The sequence below is a fragment of the Bombina bombina genome, chromosome 4, assembly GCF_027579735.1.
Source record: "Bombina bombina isolate aBomBom1 chromosome 4, aBomBom1.pri, whole genome shotgun sequence".
NCBI classification, from domain to species: domain Eukaryota; kingdom Metazoa; phylum Chordata; class Amphibia; order Anura; family Bombinatoridae; genus Bombina; species Bombina bombina.
Window position 1 is genome coordinate 782,611,092 of NC_069502.1, and position 24,649 is coordinate 782,635,740.

At 41.9% G+C, this 24,649-nt stretch overlaps 1 protein-coding gene across 1 annotated transcript in view; it reads left to right on the forward strand.

The window, feature by feature from the left end:
- EXO1 (exonuclease 1) overlaps positions 1–24,649 on the forward strand; it is a 169,241-nt gene that overhangs the window by 46,199 nt on the left and 98,393 nt on the right. Inside the window, exon 8 of the mRNA XM_053712281.1 lies at positions 16,820–17,063. Coding sequence (XP_053568256.1) covers positions 16,820–17,063 — 244 coding nt within the window. The remainder of the gene's footprint in view (positions 1–16,819; positions 17,064–24,649) is intronic.

The following is a 24,649-nucleotide window of genomic DNA, read 5'->3' on the forward strand; positions in this document are numbered from 1 at the left end:
TCTCCTCGAAGATATTCTGGAGAGAATTAAGGCTCTGGTTTCCTGCCTGTTGCCGCCAAGGACTGTCCTGCCTGTGGTGAGTGACATTTATCTCATCTTGCAAACCTACTCTGCTCTGGGATATTTTCTATCATTCCGGCTCGACGCCGGGATAACAAGACTACTGGCCGAGTTCGGTCTGATAGAGGAGTATCCCAGGAGCATTACACAAGCAGGAGCAAGCATCAGTAATTCTGATTGCTCCACCGTGGCTATGAAGGACGAGGTTTGTGGATCTGCTGGGGATGTCCTCATCTTAGTGGAGGTTACCTTGTCGCAGAGATCTGCTGATACAGGCGCCCTTTCTTCATCAAAATCTAGATTCTCTGAGGCTGACTGCATGGAGATTGAACGCTTAGTCTTAGCCAAGAGAGGTTTCTCTGAGAGTGTTATCGACACTCCGGTTCAAGCTCATAAGCCAATTACTTGTCTTATCTACCATAAAGTGTATAGGACTTACTTGAACTGGTGTGAAGAGCGTGGTTTTTCCTGGCATAAGGTTAAAGTTTCCAGAATTTTATCTTTTCTCCAGGATGGACTAGAGAAGGGTATATTTGCTAGTTCCCTTAAGGGACAGATATCGGCCCTGTCGGTGTTACTGCACAAGAGATTGGCGGAGCTTCCTTTAAGGCTCTGACTAGGATCAGACCTGGGTTTAGATCTTGTGCAGTAAAGCCTAAATCTTGTTCTTAGAATTTTGCAGCAGGCTCCGTTTGAGCCTATGCATACTGTTGACATTAGATTGTTATCTTGGAAGGTTATTTTTTTGCTGGCTATTGCCTCTGCACGCAGAGTTTGAGATTTCTGCTTTACCGTGTGACTCCCCTTATCTTGTTTTCCATGCTGATAAGGCAGTTTTACGTACTTAGGGACATAAAAACCCAAATATTTTCTTTCATGATTCCGATAGAGAATACAATTTTAAACAACTTTCCAATTTACTTCTATTATTTAATTTGCTTCCTTCTCTTGTTATCCTTTGCTGAAAGGTTTATGTAGTCCAGCTCAAGCAGCAGAGAACCTAGGTTCTAGCTGTTGATTGGTGGCTGGATAATTATATTGATTGTGATTGGCTCACCCATAAGTACAGTTAGAAACCATTAGTGCATTGCTGCTTCTTCAACAAATGATACCAAGAGAATGAAACCAATTAGATAATAAAAGTAAATTAGAAGTTGTTTAAAATTGTATTTTCTATATGAATCATGAGAGAACATTTTTGGGTTTCATATGTCCCTTTAAATAGGGTTCCTCCCTAAGGTGGTGTCGGATCGTAACATTAATCAAGAAATTGTTGTTCGTTCTTTGTGTCCTAATCTTTCTTCAGTGAAGGAATGCTTGCATCCCAATCTAGATGTGGTTCGTGCCTTGAAGTTCTATCTTCAGGCTACTAAGAAATTCCGACAATCTTCCTCTTTGTCTTCTATACGGGGAAGCGTAAGGGGCAGAAGGCTACTACGACTTCCCTATCTTTCTGGTTTAGGAGTGTCATCCCCTTAGCTTATGAGACAGCGTGACGACAGCCTCCTGAGAGGATAACGGCTCATTCCACTAGAGCAGTGGCTTCCTATAACATAACTTAATTTATGCTTACCAGATAAATTCCTTTCCTTCCTGGCAGGGAGAGTCCACGACCCCACCCGTAATTTCTTTTCTCCTGTTAAGTGTAGTCAGTCCACGGGTCATCCATTACTTATGGAATATTTCTCTTCCTAACAGGAAACTGCAAGAGAATTACCCAGCAGAGCTTGCTATATAGCTCCTCCCCTCACCTATCATACTCGGTCATTCTCTTGCAGCCTAACTAAAAAAAGGAAGCTGTGAGAGATCTGTGGTGTTTTTTTAACTTAGTTTATTCTACAATCAAAAGTTTGTTATTTTTAAATGGCACCGGAGTGTGCTGTTTATTCTCAGGCAGCATTAGAAGAAGAATCTGCCTGGGTTTCTTTCTATGGTCTTAGCAGACGTAACTAAGATCCACTGGCTGTTTCTCATCTGAGGCGTGAGGTAACTTCAGAAAAGGGGAATAGCATGCAGGGCCCCCCTGCAACAAATGAGGTATGCGCAGTAATTTATTTTCTGAGGAATGGAATTGACTGAGAAAATACTGCTGATACCATTGTAAAGTAAGTTCAGCCTTAAATGCAGCGATAGCGACTGGTATCAGGCTGATGTGTGTGTGTGTGTGTGTGTGCACTGAATGTATTTTCTAAGGAATGGAATTGACTCTGAAAATACTGTAAATACTGAAATAATGTATGAGCCTTAACTGCAGTAAAAGCTACTGGTAGCAGGCTTGTAAATAATAATACATAACTTTTAAATGTATGTTTAAAACGTTTTACTGGCTTGTTAATCGTTTTTGTGAGGTACTTGGTGATAAAACTTATTAGGGCATGATTTTTACCACATGGCCATTTTTGTTTTCTGCATAGAAACAGTTTCTGAGCTTCCCCACTGTTGTAATATGAGTGGGAGGGGCCTATTTTAGCGCTTTTTTTACACAGTAAAAATTCAGTCACAGTCTGTCTACTTCATCCTCCATGATCCAGATTGTCTCTAGAGAGCTCAGGGGTCTTCAAAATCCATTTTGAGGGAGGTAATCAGTCACAGTAGTCCTGTGACAGTGTATTTGACTGTGAGAAAAACGTTAATTATATAATTGTTATCCGTTTTTGGGTACTAAGGGGTTAATCATCCATTTGCTGGTGGGTGCAATCCTTTGCTAACTTAATACATTTACTGTGAAAATTTGGTTGCTATAACTATTTTTGATCATTGTTATTTCAACTGTGTCAGTTTTTCTGTGCTTCTTAAAGGCACAGTAACGTTTTTTTATATTGCTTGTAAATTAATTTTGAAAAGTATTTCCAAGTTTGCTAGTCTCATTGCTAGTTTGTTTAAACATGTCTGACTCAGATGAATCTCTTTGTTCACTATGTTTAAAGGCCAATGTGGAGCCCAATAGAAATTTGTGCACTCAATGTATAGATGTCACTTTAAATAAAAGTCAAACTTTATATGTTAAGAAATTATCACCAGACAACGAGGGGGAAGTTATGCCGACTAACTCTCCTCACGTGTCAGTTCCTTCGCCTCCCGCTCAGGAGGTGCGTGATATTGTGGCGCCAAGTACATCAGGGCGGCCCATACAAATCACTTTGCAAGACATGGCTACTGTTATGACAGAAGTACTGTCTAAATTGCCAGAATTAAGAGGTAAGCGCGATCACTCTGGAGTTAGAACAGAGCGCGCTGATAATGGTAGAGCCATGTCTGATACTGTGTCACAATTTGCAGAACATGAGGACGGAGAGCTTCATTCTGTGGGTGACGGGTCTGATCCGGGTAAACTGGATTCAGAGATTTCAAATTTTAAATTTAAGCTTGAGAACCTCCGCGTATTGCTAGGGGAGGTATTAGCGGCTCTGAATGATTATAACACGGTTGCAATTCCAGAGAAAGTTTTTAGGCTGGATAAATATTTTGCGGTACCGGTGTGTACTGACGTTTTTCCTATACCTAAAAGGCTTACAGAAATTGTTAACAAGGAGTGGGATAGACCCGGTGTGCCCTTTTCACCACCTCCTATATTTAGAAAAATGTTTCCAATAGACGCCACCACACGGGACTTATGGCAGACGGTCCCTAAGGTGGAGTGAGCAGTTTCTACTTTGGCTAAGCGCACCACTATCCCGGTGGAGGATAGCTGTGCTTTTTCAGATCCAATGGATAAAAAGTTAGAGGGTTACCTTAAGAAAATGTTTGTTCAACAAGGTTTTATATTACAACCCCTTGCATGCATCGCGCCTGTTACTGCTGCGGCGGCATTCTGGTTTGAGTCTCTGGAAGAGACCATTCGCACAGCTCCATTGGATGAAATTATGAACAAGCTTAAAACCCTTAAGCTAGCTAACTCATTTGTTTCTGATGCCGTCGTACACTTAACCAAACTTACGGCTAAGAACTCCGGATTCGCCATTCAAGCGCGCAGAGCGCTGTGGCTTAAATCCTGGTCAGCTGACGTGACTTCTAAATCCAAATTGCTTAATATTCCTTTCAAAGGGCAGACCTTATTCGGGCCCGGCTTGAAAGAAATTATTGCTGACATTACGGGAGGTAAGGGCCATGCTCTACCTCAGGACAGGGCCAAATCAAAGGCCAAACAGTCTAATTTTCGTGCCTTTCGTAACTTCAAGGCAGGAGCAGCATCAACTTCCTCCGCTCCAAAACAGGAAGGAGCTGTTGCTCGTTACAGGCAGGGCTGGAAAGTTAACCAGTCCTGGAACAGGGGCAAGCAGGCCAAGAAACCTGCTGCTGCCCCCAAGACAGCATGAAGAGAGGGCCCCCTATCCGGAAACGGATCTAGTGGGGGGCAGACTTTCTCTCTTCGCCCAAGCTTGGGCAAGAGATGTCCAGGATCCCTGGGCGTTGGAGATCATATCTCAGGGATATCTCCTGGACTTCAAAACTTCTCCTCCACGGGGGAGATTTCATCTTTCAAGGTTATCAGCAAACCAAACAAAGAAAGAGGCGTTTCTACGCTGTGTACAAGACCTCTTACTAATGGGGGTAATCCACCCAGTTCCGCGGACGGAACACGGGCAGGGATTCTATTCAAATCTATTTGTGGTTCCCAAAAAAGAGGGAACCTTCAGACCAATCTTGGACTTAAAAATCCTAAACAAATTTCTAAGAGTTCCATCATTCAAAATGGAAACTATTCGAACCATCCTTCCCATGATCCAAGAGGGTCAGTACATGACCACGGTGGACTTAAAGGATGCCTACCTTCACATACCGATTCACAAGGACCATTACCGGTATCTGAGATTTGCCTTCCTAGACAGGCATTACCAGTTTGTAGCTCTTCCCTTCGGATTAGTTACGGCCCCAAGAATCTTTACAAAAATTCTAGGATCACTTCTGGCGGTACTAAGACCGCGAGGCATAGCGGTGACTCCGTACCTAGACGACATTCTGATACAAGCGTCAAGTTTTCAAACTGCCAAGTCTCATACAGAGATAGTTCTGGCATTTCTGAGGTCGCATGGGTGGAAGGTGAACGTGGAAAAGAGTTCTCTATTACCACTTACAAGAGTTCCCTTTCTAGGGACTCTTATAGATTCCGTAGAGATGAAAATTTCCCTGACAGAGGCCAGGTTATTAAAACTTCTAAATGCTTGCCGTGTCCTTCACTCCATTCCACACCCGTCAGTAGCTCAGTGCATGGAAGTAATCGGCTTAATGGTAGCGGCAATGGACATAGTACCATTTGCGCGCCTGCCCCAAGGCAGAACATACAGTGATCTGAGATGTCATTGCAGAAAATGCAGCATGTCTGCAGAAAGAGCAGGACACATACAGGCACTGTTAGCGCTTGAACTTTTAGGTGCTGCTCCACATAAGACAATTCTCTTCAAACAGAGCTGTGCTCTGGCTGCACTGTGTAAGTTTTCCTTAGCACAGTGCATCCAGAGCAAAGTGCTGTTGGAAGTGAACAGTCAAATATGCAGTAGCGCTGCAAAGCTCATTGCTTGTTGACTTGCTCTCAGAGAAAAAAAAAATCAATCCCACACCCTAGTCTTTCCCAGTCTGCAAAGCTGTTTATTCTGAATGTAAGAAGTTAGTATGAGCTTTGCATCTTTTTTATTACTACATTTCTATGTTAGACCAAGAGAAAAGGAAACTTATTTATTCAAGAGACATTTTAAAATTTTATTTTTTTGAATGCAGCTAATTTGCAATGCAATTTTCAACTACTGCACTATATTATAAAACGTTAAAAAATTGCTTTATACTTCAGTTAATCAACACATTGAACTGGTGCCTTAGTGTAACTGTCTAATTTAAAATTTTATTTTATTTAAAAATAACCTGCAGAAAATTTTTCACTAAAAAAAATCTCATCGCAGAAAGTGAAGAAAAGTTCTGCCTCTGGGCGCGCCTGCATCTCAGACCGCTGCAATTGTGCATGCTAAGTCAGTGGAACGGGGATTACTCAGATTTATCCCCCCTACTAAATCTGGATCAAAAGACCAGAGATTCTCTTCTATGGTGGCTCTCTCGGCCACATCTGTCCAAGGGGATGACCTTTCGCAGGCCAGATTGGACCATTGTAACAACAGACTCCAGCCTTCTAGGCTGGGGAGCAGTCTGGAATTCCCTGAAAGCTCAGGGATTATGGACTCAGGAGGAGAAACTCCTCCCAATAAATATTCTGGAGTTAAGAGCAATATTCAATGCTCTTCTAGCTTGGCCTCAGTTAGCAACTCTGAGGTTCATCAGATTTCAGTCGGACAACATCACGACTGTGGCTTACATCAACCATCAAGGGGGAACCAGAAGTTCCCTAGCGATGTTGGAAGTCTCAAAGATAATTCGCTGGGCAGAGTCTCACTCTTGCCACCTGTCAGCGATCTACATCCCAGGCGTGGAGAACTGGGAGGCGGATTTTCTAAGTCGTCAGACTTTTCATCCGGGAGAGTGGGAGCTCCATCCGGAGGTCTTTGCTCAACTGATTCGTCGTTGGGGAAAACCAGATCTGGATCTCATGGCGTCTCGTCAGAACGCCAAGCTTCCTTGTTACGGATCCAGGTCCAGGGACCCGGGAGCGGTGCTGATAGATGCTCTGACAGCCCCTTGGGTCTTCAACATGGCTTATGTGTTTCCACCATTCCCAATGCTTCCTCGTTTGATTGCCAAGATCAAACAGGAGAGAGCTTCGGTGATTCTGATAGCGCCTGCATGGCCACGCAGGACCTGGTATGCAGACCTAGTGGACATGTCGTCCTGTCCACCGTGGTCTCTGCCTCTGAGACAGGACCTTCTAATTCAGGGTCCTTTCAAACATCCAAATCTAAATTCTCAGAGGCTGACTGCATGGAGATTGAACGCTTGATTCTATCAAAGCGTGGTTTCTCGGAGTCGGTTATTGATACCTTAATACAGGCTAGGAAGCCTGTTACCAGAAAAATTTACCATAAAATATGGCGTAAATATTTACGTTGGTGCGAATCCAAGAGTTACTCATGGAGTAAGGTTAGGATTCCTAGGATATTGTCCTTTCTACAAGAGGGTTTAGAAAAGGGCTTATCTACTAGTTCGTTAAAGGGACAGATTTCTGCTCTGTCTATTCTTCTACACAAACGTCTGGCTGAAGTTCCAGACGTTCAGGCTTTCTGTCAGGCTTTAACTAGGATTAAGCCTGTGTTTAAGTCTGTTGCTCCGCCGTGGAGCTTAAACTTAGTTCTTAATGTTCTTCAAGGCGTTCCATTTGAACCCCTTCATTCCATTGATATCAAGTTGTTATCTTGGAAAGTTCTGTTTTTGATGGCTATTTCCTCGGCTCGAAGAGTCTCTGAGTTATCTGCCTTACATTGTGATTCTCCTTATCTGATTTTTCATTCAGACAAGGTAGTCCTGCGTACTAAACCTGGGTTCTTACCTAAGGTAGTTACTAACAGGAATATCAATCAAGAGATTGTTGTTCCATCTGTGTCCTAACCCTTCTTCAAAGAAGGAACGACTTTTGCATAATCTGGACGTAGTCCGTGCCCTGAAATTCTATTTGCAGGCAACTAAGGATTTTCGTCAAACTTCTTCCCTGTTTGTCGTTTACTCTGGACAGAGGAGAGGTCAAAAGGCTTCGGCTACCTCTCTCTCTTTTTGGCTTCGTAGCATAATACGCTTAGCCTATGAGACTGCTGGACAGCAGCCTCCTGAAAGGATTACAGCTCATTCTACTAGAGCTGTGGCTTCCACCTGGGCCTTTAAAAATGAGGCCTCTGTTGAACAGATTTGCAAGGCTGCGACTTGGTCTTCGCTTCACACTTTTTCAAAATTTTACAAATTTGACACTTTTGCTTCGTCGGAGGCTATTTTTGGGAGAAAGGTACTTCAGGTAGTGGTTCCTTCTGTTTAATGTTCCTGCCTTGTCCCTCCCTTCATCCGTGTACTTTAGCTTTGGTATTGGTATTCCATAAGTAATGGATGACCCGTGGACTGACTACACTTAACAGGAGAAAACATAATTTATGCTTACCTGATAAATTCCTTTCTCCTGTAGTGTAGTCAGTCCACGGCCCGCCCTGTTTTTACGGCAGGTCTAAATTTTAATTAAACTCCAGTCACCACTGTACCCTATGGTTCCTCCTTTCTCGTCTGCTTTGGTCGAATGACTGAGCATGATAGGTGAGGGGAGGAGCTATATAGCAAGCTCTGCTGGGTAATTCTCTTGCAGTTTCCTGTTAGGAAGAGAAATATTCCATAAGTAATGGATGACCCGTGGACTGACTACACTACAGGAGAAAGGAATTTATCAGGTAAGCATAAATTATGTTTTTTTCGATGGGCGGCTCCCCTTTTTTTTTATATTATTTCTTCTGGTACTTTTTTTAACCTAATGTTTCTTCTACTTTTCCTTGTTCACTCGGCAGAAAGGCTTTCTTATCTCTATCTCTGTGCAATACTTAGAAAGAACAATTGAAAATTAACATGTTTTAGCTTTATCTCTTCCACTTCCCACTGTTAGTGTAATTTATTCTGCTTAGGTTTAGAAACGTTTAGTATAGGTAGGGATACTACAGGCTAAGTCAGCTATTTCAAATGCCAATATAAAGGCTAAGGAGCGGTTTGTAAACAATTTAATGCACTTGTAAAATGGATCATTGGGAACAAATTAAAGGAAAGAGAGTTTTTGGGTAAACGGGCCCTTTAAGAGATGCTTATTTACAGGAGTCATGTTGGGTTCCTTTCCTGGACAAACATTATCAGTTTGTGATCCTTCCTTTTAGTCTGGCAACAGCACCCAGAATGTTTACCATCAAAATTTCAAGTCATAAACTACTAGCCAGGACAAAATGTTATTCCCCACTTCTAATCACACACATACCACACCCACTAATTCATCTCCTCTTTGCATATGTTAAGTCATTGTGAAACCTTTTGAAATATTGTTTTTATTTTATACCATAACAAATGAAATAATGCTACATACGGTAAACAATTAACAAAAATAAGTTCATAGCCGTTAGAAACATCAACTAGTGTTTTTGCGGAAGACAACAGCTGGATAGGAAAAGGAAGTTGTTGAACATAGAGAGTACAGAGAGTGCTGACAGTCATGGCTACAATTAGCCACAAATCAACAAGTGCAACCCAGGTGCTGAACCACAAATGGGCCTGCCCTTAAGCTTTACATGCCTGCTTTTCAAATAAAGATACCAAAATTGATAATAGGAGTAAATTAGAAAGTTGCTTAAAATTGCATGCTTTATCTGAATCATAAAATAATGTATATATGTACAGTGTGTGTATGTATGTGTATATATATATATATATATATATATATATATATATATATATATATATATGTGTGTGTATATGTATATGTATATGTGTATATATATATATATATATATATATATATATATGTATATGTATATATATATATGTATGTATATATATATATATATATATATATATATATATATATATATATATATATAAATAAAACACAAGAAATATCAGCGCTATTAATATGGGAGTCAGCAATTGCACATCGTTATCAGTGTAGCCTATATATATGTAGTCTGTGTATTTTCACTAGACTTGTAGTATAGATTACCAAATTATTGGACCAATAGTACATGTGTGTGTGTGTGTGTGTGTGTATATATATATATATATGTGTGTATATATATATATGTGTGTGTATATATATATATATGTATATATATATATATGTATATATATATATATATATATATATATATATATATATATATATATATATATATATATATATATATATATATATATATATATATATATATATATATATATATATATACAGGGAGTGCAGAATTATTAGGCAAATGAGTATTTTGACCACATCATCCTCTTTATGCATGTTGTCTTACTCCAAGCTGTATAGGCTCGAAAGCCTACTACCAATTAAGCATATTAGGTGATGTGCATCTCTGTAATGAGAAGGTGTGTGGTCTAATGACATCAACACCCTATATCAGGTGTGCATAATCATTAGGCAACTTCCTTTCCTTTGGTAAAATGGGTCAAAAGAAGGACTTGACAGGCTCAGAAAAGTAAAAAATAGTGAGATATCTTGCAGAGGGATGCAGCACTCTTAAAATTGCAAAGCTTCTGAAGCGTGATCATCGAACAATCAAGCGTTTCATTCAAAATAGTCAACAGGGTCGCAAGAAGCGTGTGGAAAAACCAAGGCGCAAAATAACTGCCCATGAACTGAGAAAAGTCAAGTGTGCAGCTGCCAAGATGCCACTTGCCACCAGTTTGGCCATATTTCAGAGCTGCAACATCACTGGAGTGCCCAAAAGCACAAGGTGTGCAATACTCAGAGACATGGCCAAGGTAAGAGAGGCTGAAAGACGACCACCACTGAACAAGACACACAAGCTGAAACGTCAAGACTGGGCCAAGAAATATCTCAAGACTGATTTTTCTAAGGTTTTATGGACTGATCAAATTAGAGTGAGTCTTGATGGGCCAGATGGATGGGCCCGTGGCTGGATTGGTAAAGGGCAGAGATCTCCAGTCAAACTCAGACGCCAGCAAGGTGGAGGTGGAGTACTGGTTTGGGCTGGTATCATCAAAGATGAGCTTGTGGGGCTTTTTCGGGTTGAGGATGGAGTCAAGCTCAACACCCAGTCCTACTGCCAGTTTCTGGAAGACACCTTCTTCAAGCAGTGGTACAGGAAGAAGTCTGCATCCTTCAAGAAAAACATGATTTTCATGCAGGACAATGCTCCATCACACGCGTCCAAGTACTCCACAGCGTGGCTGGCAAGAAAGGGTATAAAAGAAGAAAATCTAATGACATGGCCTCCTTGTTCACCTGATCTGAACCCCATTGAGAACCTGTGGTCCATCATCAAATGTGAGATTTACAAGGAGGGAAAACAGTACACCTCTCTGAACAGTGTCTGGGAGGCTGTGGTTGCTGCTGCACGCAATGTTGATGGTGAACAGATCAAAACACTGACAGAATCCATGGATGGCAGGCTTTTGAGTGTCCTTGCAAAGAAAGGTGGCTATATTGGTCACTGATTTGTTTTTGTTTTGTTTTTGAATGTCAGAAATGTATATTTGTGAATGTTGAGATGTTATATTGGTTTCACTGGTAAACATAAATAATTGAAATGGGTATATATTTGTTTTTTGTTAAGTTGCCTAATAATTATGCACAGTAATAGTCACCTGCACACACAGATATCCCCTAAAATAGCTATAACTAAAAACAAACTAAAAACTACTTCCAAAACTATTCAGCTTTGATATTAATGAGTTTTTTGGGTTCATTGAGAACATGGTTGTTGTTCAATAATAAAATTAATCCTCAAAAATACAACTTGCCTAATAATTCTGCACTCCCTGTGTGTATATATATATATATATATATATATATATATATATATATATATATATATATATCTGTGTGTGTATATGTGTATATATATATATATATATATATATATATATATATATATATATATATATATATATATATATATATTAAAAAGTTAGCAAACACTGTCCTTATCACAATAAAAAGGTAACAGTTTACCACAAAAAAGTCACTCTTTATCTCGATAAGGATGGAAGGAGACCTTCTTGCAGCCTTTCTCTAGAAGTAAAAATACCAAGATCCTCTGGGAGGTTTTAATATGATCTGAAATGGATAGAAGGAGGGAAGGGCGCACAGAAAAGCCAGATCCTAGTGCAGTATGTAAAGGTAAGTTTTTATAGCACACAAGCTGTTATACAATTGGACACTCACTTGATTCAACCTCAATCCTATGAGGTAAGGGAATGGCGTGGAGGCTTGTATATAGCCAAGATGAAATTAGAAGGTGTAATCCGTTTCTTGCTTCCCCCTTTGGACAGGTGTTTGAAGATGGAGTCGCCCCACTTGTATTCAGAACGATAGCACCTTGTCTCTCACTCCTGGATCCCCTTTTAATCCTATATGTTTTTCATGAATAGGGGTATGGGAGGGAGGGGGTGGCCGTAATATTAAGATGGCAAGCAAGAATATACACTAAAACTTGGAATTTTATTAATGTATAAAATGTGTCAGCAGTCCATATAGACACAAAGTTAAACAGACGTTACTGGCGTTACCAACTGACAAGGAAGAGACCAATAGCCATGGAGATAAGGGGAGGTCTTTGAATGCTTTTAACAGAAAGAACCTCCCCTTTCTAACCTCCATTCCCGTGTGTGCGCATATGTGGAAGGCAATTTGACATTTTATTTTATTGCTTCTTGTATCCCACTTAAAATGTTCGGGCTGGTAACTTAAACATTTTACTTGCCTGCAAGAATTTTTACTTGCCATTGGCGACCGGACCGGTCTATTCATATGATATATGATACTACCCCCACTCCCCTCATCCCCCAGTCATTCTTTGCCTTTCGTCACAGGAGGATGGCAGAGAAAGATTCGGAGTAGCCTCTTATGGGGGGTAGTACCCTTCGGTATGGAATTGGAGTTTTAAGTAGTCTTGTCAGCCTCTCAGAGCATTGACGAATGTTTGGGTCTGGAGATGCAGCAAGAGTCTTTCTGCAAACCATCCAGACTCGTATTAACAGCTCCTTAAGCAATCAGTGTTGATGGGTTTCACTGCCTGCTTTCTGTCACTCAAGTCTGTGTCAGGAGTGATGCTACAACACTGTCAAACTTGAGAGGTCGTGTTCCTGTTCCACGGCGTAGATTCTGGTAAGATTGTTTCATTTTTTTTATACCTGTAATGATAACGCAAGAAGAAAGAGCCACAGTGTGACTCCTTTTATCTGTATAGAATCAAGGGTTAATATCTCTGGAAGGTGATTATTGAACAGGGGGGGGGAGTTATACACCATTACTTTATTGTGTTTTTGCTGCAACATGTGTGAGATGTGGCCCTGGCAATGTCAGGTTCTTCCTTCTTTTTGATTACTGCGCAGCCTGTTTAGTTTTGCGTGCTTTTTCTCGGCTGTAGGGGCGGTCCTGCATGGCACTCCATGTGGCAGGGTGTGGCCTCATTCTTTTCCTTTTCCTGACCGTCGGTTGCAGGAGACGAAAGTTTCTCTGTGAGCCTGTGTCATAGGAGGTGGTGAGTGCCCCGGCCATTGGGGTATAAAGGTGCCATTTATTTTTTCTATAGTCCATATTAAAGGCGCAAGCTATGGAGGACTCTGATGCGTTAGAGGGTACTCCCTCTTTGCCTAAATCTAATGCCTGTGTTTATTGTGAGGAGGCTACAGTATATCCGGCTGCTCAACTATGTTCCACATGCCTTGATAAAATAGTGATATCTAAAAAGAACAAGATGTTTAGTACCACTGAGCCGTCCACCTCTGAGGGGTCTCCGTCCCGTGAGGTGAGTTTCCTACAGTCATCTCCGATTACACATTCAGCTCCCCAGTGCACTATTAATCCTCCTGCGGGAGGGGCCCTGTGGCCGCCAGATTTTGCTGATCAGTTGCAAACGGTGGTGCCTGCGGCCTTCAGTGCTTTACCTCGCACTGCTATGCGCAAGCAAAATGTTAAACATTGCTATCCTTCCCAGGGGTCATCTACTCTGTTGGATGCATCTAAAACTAGATTATCTGCTGATGCAGAGGACTCAGATACTTCGGAGGACTCTTTCTCTGGGTCGGAATCTGCGGCCTCTAAACCTCCGGCTTCGGAGGAACCAGACTTTAGATTTAGGGTGGAGCACTTACGCTTTTTACTAAAGGAGGTGTTAGCTACTCTAGAGGTTCCGGAACGAAAGTTGCCAGAGGAACCTTCTATTCCTAAGCTTGACAAAGTCTGAGGACAGGGTGGTGCCCCAGACTTTCCCGGTTCCCGTAAAGATGGCGAATAGTTTAAATAATCAATGGGAGAGACTTGGTTCATCTTTCTCCCTTTCTTCTCCGTTTAAGAAATTGTTCCCGTTTCCTGATTCTCAGCTAGAATTTTGGGGATCTGTTCCTAAGGTGGATGGAGCGATCTCCACACTCGCTAAGCGAACCACTATCCCACTCGAGGATAGTTAGTCGTTTAAGGAACCCAAGGATAAGAAATTAGAGACCCTATTAAGAAAGATGTTTCGGCACATGGGGTTCATATTTCAGCCGGCTGCGGTGGGAGCCACTACCTATTGGTATGAGTCTCTGTCAGATGTTCGAGGTGGAGACTCCCCTCAATGAGATGCAGAAAAGAATTAAGGCCCTGATTGTAGCTTATTCGTTTATCTGTGATGCAAATATGCAGATTATTCGCTTGAATGCCAAGACATCAGGCTTTTCTGTTCTGGCCCAGAGGGCCCTGTGGTCTGCTAACATGACTTCCAAGCCTAGATTACTTTCCCTCCACTTAAGGGAAAGGTTCTTTTTGGTCCAGGCCTGGACTCTATCATATCCATGGTCACGGGGGCAAGGGTGCCTTTCTACCGCAGGATGAGAAGAATAAACCTAAGGGTCCTAATTTTCGTCCCAGGATAGGTTTCAAAACTCACCCTTCCAGGGGCAGATTCCCCTATTAAATCTATCGTCAAGACCAGAGAAATGGGATGCCTTCCTAGAGTGCGTGAGGGATCTTTTTTCTCTAGGAGTAATTGTACCGGTACCTCTAGCAGAAAGAGGTCTAGGGTACTATTCAAACCTTTTCGTGGTCTCAAGGAGGGCACGTTTCGCCAGATTATAGACCTAAAGTGCTTAAACAAGTTTCTGTCGGTCCCATTGTTCAAGATGGAAACGATAAGGTTTATTCTGCCCTTAGTTCAAGAGGGTCAGTTCATGACTATGATAGACTTGAAGGACGCTTACCTTCATGTGCTTTTCTGGACCAGTACTTTCAGTTTGTAGCTCTCCCCTTCGGCCTGGCTACTACTCCAAGAGTCTTTACGAAGGTTCTGGGAGCTTTGCTCGCAGTGGCGAGATTCAGAGGTATTGCAGTAGCACCTTATCTGAACGACATCCAGATAAGGTCCGGATTATGTGGTTTGCAGTTCTGGTGGGGATGTCATGAACTCCTCCATGGAGGTTACCCTGTTTCAGGGATCTGCTGTACAGGGCCCCTTTGTGCATCATAATCTAGATTCTCTGAGGCTGACTGTTTGGAGATTGAATGCTTAGTCTTAGCCAGGAGAGGTTTTTCTGAGATTGTGATTGATACTCTCATTTAAGCCAGGAAGCCGGTCACCCGACGCATCTATCATAAGGTGTGGAGGACCTACTTACTCTGGTGTGAGGCTCATGGATATTCCTGGCATAAGGTCAGGGTATCCAGGATACTTTCCTTCCTCCAGGACGGCTTGGAGGAGGGACTTGCCGCCAGTTCCTTAAGGGGACAGATTTTGTCTCTATCTGTGTTGTTACACAAGAAGCTTGCTGAGCTTCCTGATATACAGTATTTTGTTCAGGCTCCATCCAGGATCAGGCCTGTATTTAGACATTCTGTTCCTCCTTGGAGTTTGAACCTGGTTCTTAGGGTTTTGCAGTAGGCTCCGTTTGAGCCTATGCATTATCTTGACATTAAGATACTGTCTTGGAAGGTTCTTTTTCTACTGGATATTGCTTCGGCACGCAGAGTCTCTGAGTTGGCGGCCTTGCAATGTGAGCCTCCTTACCTGGTCTTTCATGCCGATAAGGCTGTCCTTCGCACTGGGTTGGGATTTCTCCCTAAGGTTGTGTCTGATTGCAACATTAATCTCGAGATTGTAGTTTCTTCCTTGTGTCCTAACCCTTCTTCAAAGGAACGGTTACTTCATAACTTGGATGTGGTTCGAGCTTTGAAATTTTATCTTCAGGCTACGAAGTATTTCAGACAGACTTCAGCATTGTTTGTTGTCTATTCAGAGAAGCGCAAGGTGCAGAAGGCTTCTTCCACTTCCCTATCTTTTTGGCTAAGGAGCATGATTCACTTAGCTTATGAGACTGCGGGACATAAGCCTCCTCAGAGGATTACGGCTTAATCAACTAGAGCTGTGGCTTCTTCTTGAGCCTTCAAGAATGAGGCCTCTATGGAGCAGATTTGTAAGGCGGCTACCTGGTCCTCCTTACATACTTTTTCAAAATTTTACAAATTTGACGTTTTTGATTCGACTAAAGCAGCGTTTGGGAGAAAGGTTTTGCAGGCTGTGGTGCCCTCAGACTAGGGTTCGACTCTTTTTTACCCTCCCGTTTTCATTCAGTGTCCTCTAGAGCTTGGATATTTGTTTCCCACAAGTAATGAATGAAGCCGTGGACTCTTCTCGTATTAAGATGGAAAACATAAATTATGCTTACTTGATATTCATTTCCATCTGTACGAGGAAAGTCCACGGCTCCCGCACAGTTCTCCGTTGGGCGGACCTAAATTTCTTTTGTTTTTCTTCTGGCACCATTTATACCCTGATATTTCTCCTACTGTTTCTTGTTCCCTCGGCAGACTGACTGGGGGATGAGGGAAGTGGGGGAGGTATTTAAGCCTTTGGCTGGGGTGTCTTTGCCTCCTCCTGGTGGCCAGGTTCTGTATTCCCACAAGTAATGAATGAAGCCGTGGACTCTCCTCGTACAGATAGAAATGAAATTATCATGTAAGCATAATTAGTTTTTTATATCAGGCCTCTCCATGCCACATGCAGTCTGAAGGGTCCCTTCCACTGGTCTAAAAAAAACTACTAATATATCTAATCCCCAAAACCGTGGGAAAAGATGTGTATGTAGCCTGTAATTGCAGCTATAACCTAATTTACAGTGTTTGTGTTTTTTTTGTTTTTTTCTCTTCAAGATGGAATTTCTGAAGTTGACCTTCTTAGTCAATATACGAGTCCTAAAGCTAAAAAATCTAGAAAAGACAGTGAAGATAATTTAATGGAAGTAAAGTCCTTTAATCTAACCACTGCTTTAAAATCTGATAAAGATTGCCAAAGTGAACCAGTTTCAAAACCCAAGAGCAGAAACAAATTTTCCACCTTTTTACAAAGAAGAAATGAGAATTCTGGAATGGTTTCTGATTCTGGGACTCGAAGTAGGTATGTATATTGTTTGGTCAGTGTTTCACTGTTGATAAAAGTATGTTTAAATGTAAAGGGACACTGAACCCAAATATTTTCTTTCGAGATTCAGATAGAGCATGCAATTTAAAGCAACTTTCTAATTTACTCCTATTATCACATTTTCTTCATTCTCTTGGTATCTTTATTTGAAAAGCAAGAATGTAAGTTTAGATGCCGGACCATTTTTGGTGTACAACTGGGGTTGTTCTTGATGATTGGTGGATAAATTCACCCACCAATAAACAAGTGCTGTCCAGGGTCTGAACCAAAAATTGACTGGCTCCTTAGCTTAGATGCCTTCTTTTTCAAATAAAGATAGCAAGACAAAGAAGAAAAATTGATAATAGGAGTAAATTAGAAAGTTGCTTAAAATTGCATGCTCTATCTGAATCACGAAAGAAAAAATTTGGGTTCAGTGTCCCTTTAAAGTATTTACATAATCTGCAAAAATAAGTGATTGTAATTGAAGTCAATAACAATGAGAAGAAGGATTTTAGCAATGTTATGTATTGTGAAAACATACTGCCTTTGATTTATCAAAAGTAACCTTGTAGTAAAACATCCAAGCATAACTAAACTATGTAGAATGATAGGGGGCGCCCAAGGTCAAATAGACAAATACTTATCAAATGATCTATAAAGTATACAATAATGAAAGAATGAAACAAAAAAATTTACCTGCAATCAAATTTTCAATATAAAAAACACAAATGTAATAGAAAGAAGAATGTTCACATAAACACAATGTGGTGAGTCCAGTAGAGTTGTATATCCAGGCCCAGGCAGCTCTCTGTAAAGGGATATGTGGTCTAAATTCCGGAGATAAGCAATCTGTAGATAATGAACATAAACGGAAGCGCCACATGGCCTAGTATTGCCAGAAATGCAATAAAATAGGTACAAAATGTCAAATTGCACTCACGTGTAAAATAGCACTCTTGTTAGATGGTTACTCTAGGGCATGCTTCCTACCAAAGTATGCCCTTCAACAAAGAATACCATAAGATAAGATTTAAGTAAATTTTATAATCTTCTTCTTTTTTTTTTTTTTCCTCCCCTTAAATGTTATGCCCTATCTGAATCATGAAATAAAAATATTGGCTTTCATTTATTTTAAATGTGTGTATTTGTATTTAGAAGTTTAAAGGGATATGATACCCAACATTTCTTTCTAATGACACGGTGAGTCCACGGATCATCTCTAATTACTTTTGGGGAATAGCACTCTTGCCCAGCAGGAGGCGGAAAAGAGCACCACAGCAAAGCTGTTAAATATCACCTCCCTTGCCTCCAACACCAGTCATTCTCTTTGCCTACGTTAAGAGCAAGAAGGTGGTAAAGTTTAGGTGTTTGGAAGAAGATTCTTCAAGCAAAAGTTTATTTTTCAACAGTGCAAGTTTGTTCTGCTCTGTGCTGGGGTGTAGCCATAGCCCATGTCAGTCTCTTCAGTAGAGCAGTGGTGGCTTTAAAGCAATGGGAACTTGTGGGGTACAGCCCTCACTGCGCCTCCCATGTATTTAATGCTGCCCAAACATTGAAAGCCTGAGTAAGATTACTCAGTCTTTGTTTTTCTTCCACAGGTCCATGTGAGGGAACATGCCTCTCAAACCTAGTGAGCTGCCTGGAGGTAAGTGCTGATATTATTTTTCTGGGACATAGGCAGGAAAACTATGGCACTTTATTATCATTTGAACACACAAGACATTCTCCTATAGAATTGGGGATAATGTTAAAATGGCAGTAATGGCAGGCACTGGGGACAAGGATTTATAGGCTCAATGTGTGGTGTGTGTTTCACTTACTCCCGGCGGCTTTACTTTAGAGTACATTTTGCCAACCGGGAGGTTAATTTTGATACGCCCACAATGTGCAGGGCTAGCTGAGGCGGCAAGTTTCTGTTGCGCACCTTTTCCCCTTCACTTCCTGTGTTCCGCAGGGGAGTCAGCGTCATTGCAGCCTTGTAAGCAGTGCTACGGTTTCCGGACTGCGTTTACAGGATATACACTCCGGTGTCAGCACGGAAGGTAGGCACCTCAGCAAAGCTAAACTGAGGTGTAATGGTTGTCCGGAGTGTTTGTGACAATTTATTTTTCTTGCAGCAAAAATAACTGTTATGGTTTAACATTTAAAGAGACAGTAAAACAATTTTGTGTGTTAATTGCTTCTAATTCTAATTTGATCAATTGTGAGTAAAGATGGACCAAGAAGTCCTGCAAAATGTTTCTTGTTTATGTTTTGATCCTAACGTGGAACCACCATTCCCTTTCTGTTCCTCATGTATTGAGAGAGCTTTAAATTACAGGGATATACTTTTTTCTCTGTGCCAACATTGTCTAAGACAGATGCTGTTCAGGGGTCTTCTGACAATGTTCAAGATATGCCGCAGATTTCTCCTCAAGTTTCCCAAATTTTATCATCCACACATTCAGTGCCCTGCGCTTCCTTTCTGACTCTGCCTGGAGTCACGTTGCAAGACATCGCTACCCTCATGTCTTCTGTCTGCTTTTCCCATGCAGCAGGGAAAACGCAAGAGGAAATGTAAAGACTCAGTGAGTAAGGTTTCTGATACAGTCGTGGCTATTCCGAATGTTCCCTCCCAGAAATATGAGGAGGAAGATACTTCGGTAGCATCTGAGGGTGAAATCTCAGACTCAGACAGTGTAATTCCTTCTTCTGATGCTGAAGTGGTATCCTTCAGGTTTAAGCTAGAACACCTCAGTTTGTTACTTAAGGAGGTTTTGGCTACCTTGGACGACTCAGACACTACGGTCATAGTCAATCCTAAGAAGTCTAGTAAGCCAAACAAGTATTTTGATGTACCTCCCATGGTGAAAGTTTTCCCTGTACCTAATCGGGCTACAGAGATTATTGCGAGGGAATGGGAGAGACCTGGTATCCCTTTTTCTCCATTATATATTTTTAAGAAGATGTTCAATATTGCTGACTCTATCAAGGAGTCTTGGCAGACGGTTCCCAAGGTGGAAGGGGCAATTTCCACTTTGGCTAAGAGAACCACTATTCCCATAGAGGATAGTTCTTCCTTTAAAGTGAATGTAAACTCACCTATAGTCGTTGATACAAAATTGTCAAACAATTGAAAATAGGGGGACTTTAATTCATGGTTTTTAAAAATTATATAAATGAAGATTAAAAATTAACTTTTTTTCTTTATTTTCATGCCGTGCTTCCTCCGCCCGCCATATAGTCCCTCTGAATGTAAAAGATTGACAGCAACCATTGCGAATAAGCTTTTGCACCACGGGGCGTTCAGCCCCTTTTTACATATGTCATGCGCTTCTTCTGCGCATGCGTTAGTCCATTATCTCCCTTGTGGAAGTGATGCTCGTTCACACAGTGAATAACCAGGGTTTTTAACGCATGCGCAGACTAAGTATTTCTGATTTCTGCGCTTGCGTTAGAACATTAGCTCACATACAGTAGCGATGAGTGTTTACGCCGTAAGAAAACAGGGCTCTAACGCATGTGCAGACGAAGTAAAGCTGGATTACACGCATGCGCATAAAGATTAGATCCACGGGTGCGCGCTTCACGGTGACGTACAAAGGGAGGAGGGCCGCTCTAACCATCACCCTGTAAATAACACGGAAGTGCTGGGTGGGAGGAGGAAGATCAAAATACAAACAAGTTAGTTATGCAAATATATAATAAATACTATTTATTTATTTTTTTGTAAACCTAGCAGTTTAAAAACACATGTGTTAACGAATTATTAGGAGGCTTCAGCTATACAAAAATTGACATTCACTTTAAGGATCCTATGGATAAGAAGTTGGAGGGGTTGCTCCAAAAAGATGTATGTTCACACCAGGGTTTACAATGGCAACCTGTGGTGTGTATTGCTACTGTCACAAGTGCGACGGCATACTGGTTTAATGCATTGTCTGATTCTATTTAGATAGACACTCCCCTGGAAGAGATCCAGGATAGGATCAAGGCTCTTAAGTTGGCCAATTATTTTATTACGGATGCTTCCTTACAGGTTATTAAGCTGGGAGCAAAGATTTCTGGTTTTGCCTTACTGGCCCGCAGAGCCTTATGGTTGAAATCCTGGTCTGCAAATGTTTCTTCTAAGTCTAAGCTTTTGGCAATTCCCAGGGTAAAACCTTGTTTGAGCCGGGCTTGGCTGAAATTATTTCTGACATTACGGGGGGGAAATGGTCATTTCCTCCCTCAGGATAAGAGAAATAAACAAAGGGTACGTCAGAGTAATTTTCGTACCTTTCGAGACTTCAAGGGTAAACCTTCCTCTCCCTCTGCCAAGCAAGATCAATCCAAGAACTCAAAATTCTAAACAAGTTCCTCAGAGAACTATTTGTTCCATTCTTCCCTTGTCCAGGAGGGTCAATTCATGACAACAGTAGATTTAAAGGACGCGTACCTGCATGTTCCCATCCACAGGGATCATCACAAGTTTCTGAGGTTTGCATTTCTAGACAAACACTTCCAGTTTGTGGCTCTTCCATTCGGCCTTGCCACAGCTCCCATGATTTTTTCAAAGGTCTTAGGATCCCTGTTGGCAGTGCTCCGGTTGCGGGGCATTGCAGTGGCGCCTTATCTGGACGACATTCTGGTTCAAGCTCCATCCTTTCAACAAGCGATTTCCCACATGGAGATGTTGCTATCCTTCCTGCGTTCTCACGGTTGGAAAGTGAATTTGGGAAAGAGTTCCTTAATTCCAGCTACAATGGTGGTGTTCTTGGGAACCATAATAGATTCCCTATCAATGAAAACATTTTCTGACGGAAGTCATCAGGTGATCAGTCTGATGGTAGCTGCCATGGACATCATTCCGTTTGCCTGTTTCCACCTCAGACCTCTGCAGTTATGCATGCTCAGGCAGTGGAACAGGGATTACTCGGATCTGTCCCCGCTATTACAGCTGGATCAGGCGACAAGAGATTCTCTTCCTTGGTGGTTGTCTCGGGAGCATCTCTCCCAGGGAACATGCTTTCGCAGACCCACCTGGGTGATTGTGACATCGGACGCCAGCCTGCTGGGTTGGGGAGCAGTCTGGGGCTCTCTAAAGGCTCAGGGGACATGGACTCGAGAGGAGTCTGTTCTCCCCATAAACGTTCTAGAGTTGAGGGCAATCTTCATTGCTCTTCTGGCCTGGCCTCAGTTAGCTTCAGCTCAGTTTATCAGGTTTCAGTCAGACAACATAACCTCAGTGGCTTACATCAACCATCAGGGAGGAACTCAGAGTTCCTTGGCCATGTCAGAGGTAGCTAAGATTATTCAGTGGGCGGAGACCCACAACTGCCTTCTATCTGCGATCCGCATTCCAGGAGTGGTTAAGTGGGAAGCGGATTTTCTGAGCAGACTTTTCACCCGGAGAAGTGGTTCTCAAATGGGGACAGCCAGAGCTGGATCTCATGGCATCTCAACAGAATGCCAAGCTTCCGAGGTACGGGTGGAGGTTAAGGGATCCTCAGGCTGTACTGATAGATGCTCTGGCGGTTCCTTGGAATTTCAGTCTAGAATACTTATTTCCTCTGTTCGCTCTCCTTCATCGGGTTATTGCTCGAATCAAACAGGAGAAGGCGTCGGTGAAACTCATTGCACCGGCGTGGCCTCGCAGGATCTGGTATGCAGACCTAGTGGAGATGTCATCTCTCCCACCTTGGAGTCTACCACCATGGAAAGACCTTCTACTTCAAGGGCCCTTCATCCAAATTTTGTTTCTCTGAAGCTGACTGCTTGGAGATTTAACGCTTAATTTTATCTAAGCATGGTTTTTCTGAGTCGGTTATAAAGACCATGATTCAGGCTCGTAAACCTGTGACGAGAAAGATTTACCATAAGATATGGCGTAAATATCTACATTGGTGTGAATCCGAAGGCTACTCTTGGAGTAGAGTTCGGATTCCTAGAATTTTGTCCTTTCTCCAGGAGGGTCTGGAGAAGGGTTTATCTGCGGGTACTTTGAAGGGTCAAATATCTGCCTTGTCTATTTTGTTGCATAAACGTCTGACGGATGTACCTGTCAGGCCTTGGTCAGAATCAGGCCTGTGTTCAAACCTGTTACTCCTCCATGGAGTCTTAACCTTGTTCTTAAAGTTCTTCAGCAGGCTCTGTTTGAACCTATGCATCTTGTTGCTATTTCTTCTGCTTGCAGAGTCTCAGAACTCTCGGCGTTGCAGTGTGAATCCCCTTATCTTATTTTTCATTCTGATAAGGTAGTTCTGCATACTAAGTTGGGGGTTCCTTCCTAAGGTGGTTTCAGATAGGAACATTAATCAAGAGATTGTTGTTCCTTCTCTGTGTCCTAACCCTTCTTCTCCTAAGAAGCGTCTGCTGCACAACCTAGATGTGGTGCGTGCGTTGAAATACTTCAGGCGACTAAGGATTTTCGCCAGTCTTCGGCTCTATTTGTTGTTTTCTCTGGGAAACGTAAGGGTCAGAAAGCTACGGCTACTTCTCTTTTTTTGTGGCTGAAGATTATAATTCGCTTGGCCTATGAATCCGCTGGACAGCAGCCTCCTGAGTCACGGCTCATTCTATGAGGGCTGTTTCCTCTTCCATTCAAAAATTAAGCTTCTGTGGAACAGATCTGTAAGGCTGCAACTTGGTCCTCTCTACACGCTTTTTCAAAATTCTATAAATTTGACACGTTTGCCTCGGCTGAGGCTTCTTTTGGGAGAAAGGTTATTCAAGCAGTGGTGCCTTCCATTTAGGTTCCCTGTCTTGTCCCTCCCTTATCATCTGTGTCCTCTAGCTTGGGTATTGATTTCCAATAGTAATTAGAGATGATCTGTGGACTCACCGTGTCATTAGAAAGAAAACAAAATTTCTCTTGTAAGGTGTATCCAGTCCACGGATTCATCCATTACTTGTGGGATATTCTCCTTCCCAACAGGAAGCTGCAAGAGGATCACCCACAGCAGAGCTGTCTATATAGCTCCTCCCCTAACTGCCACTCCCAGTCATTCTCTTGCAGCTCTCGACAAGAAAGGAAGTATCAAGAGAGATGTGGTGAATTAGTGTAGTTTATCTTCAATCAAAAGTTTGTTATTTTTAAACGATACCGGCATTGTACTGTTTTTACCTCAGGCAGAAATTAGAAGAAGAGTTTTACCTGAGGTTTTGATGATCTTAGCAGGTTGTAACTAAGGTCCACTGCTGTTCTCACTGAAGAGTATGGGAAAACTTTAGCTGGGGGAACGGCCTGCAGAGTTAACTGCTCTGAGGTATGTTCAGTATATTTTTTTCTAGAGAGATGATGAGGTCCAGAAAATGCTGACAGTGCCTGATATATTTAAGGTAAGCCTGATTACAGTGATTTAACAAACGACTGGCATCATGCTTGCAGTAAAGGGTAATATTCATGTTACTTGCTCTTATTACTTAGTATGTAAAACGTTTGCATGATATATAAAAAACGTTTTTTACTGAGGGTGATAAATCTTTATTTGGGGCCTAGTTTTCCACATGGCTGACTAGATTTCTCCTAGAAGTAGTTATTTATGGCCCTTTCACTTTGAGTGCATGGTGGGAGGGGCCTATTTGCACACTCTAATTGCTCAGTTGTTTTTACATTCTGA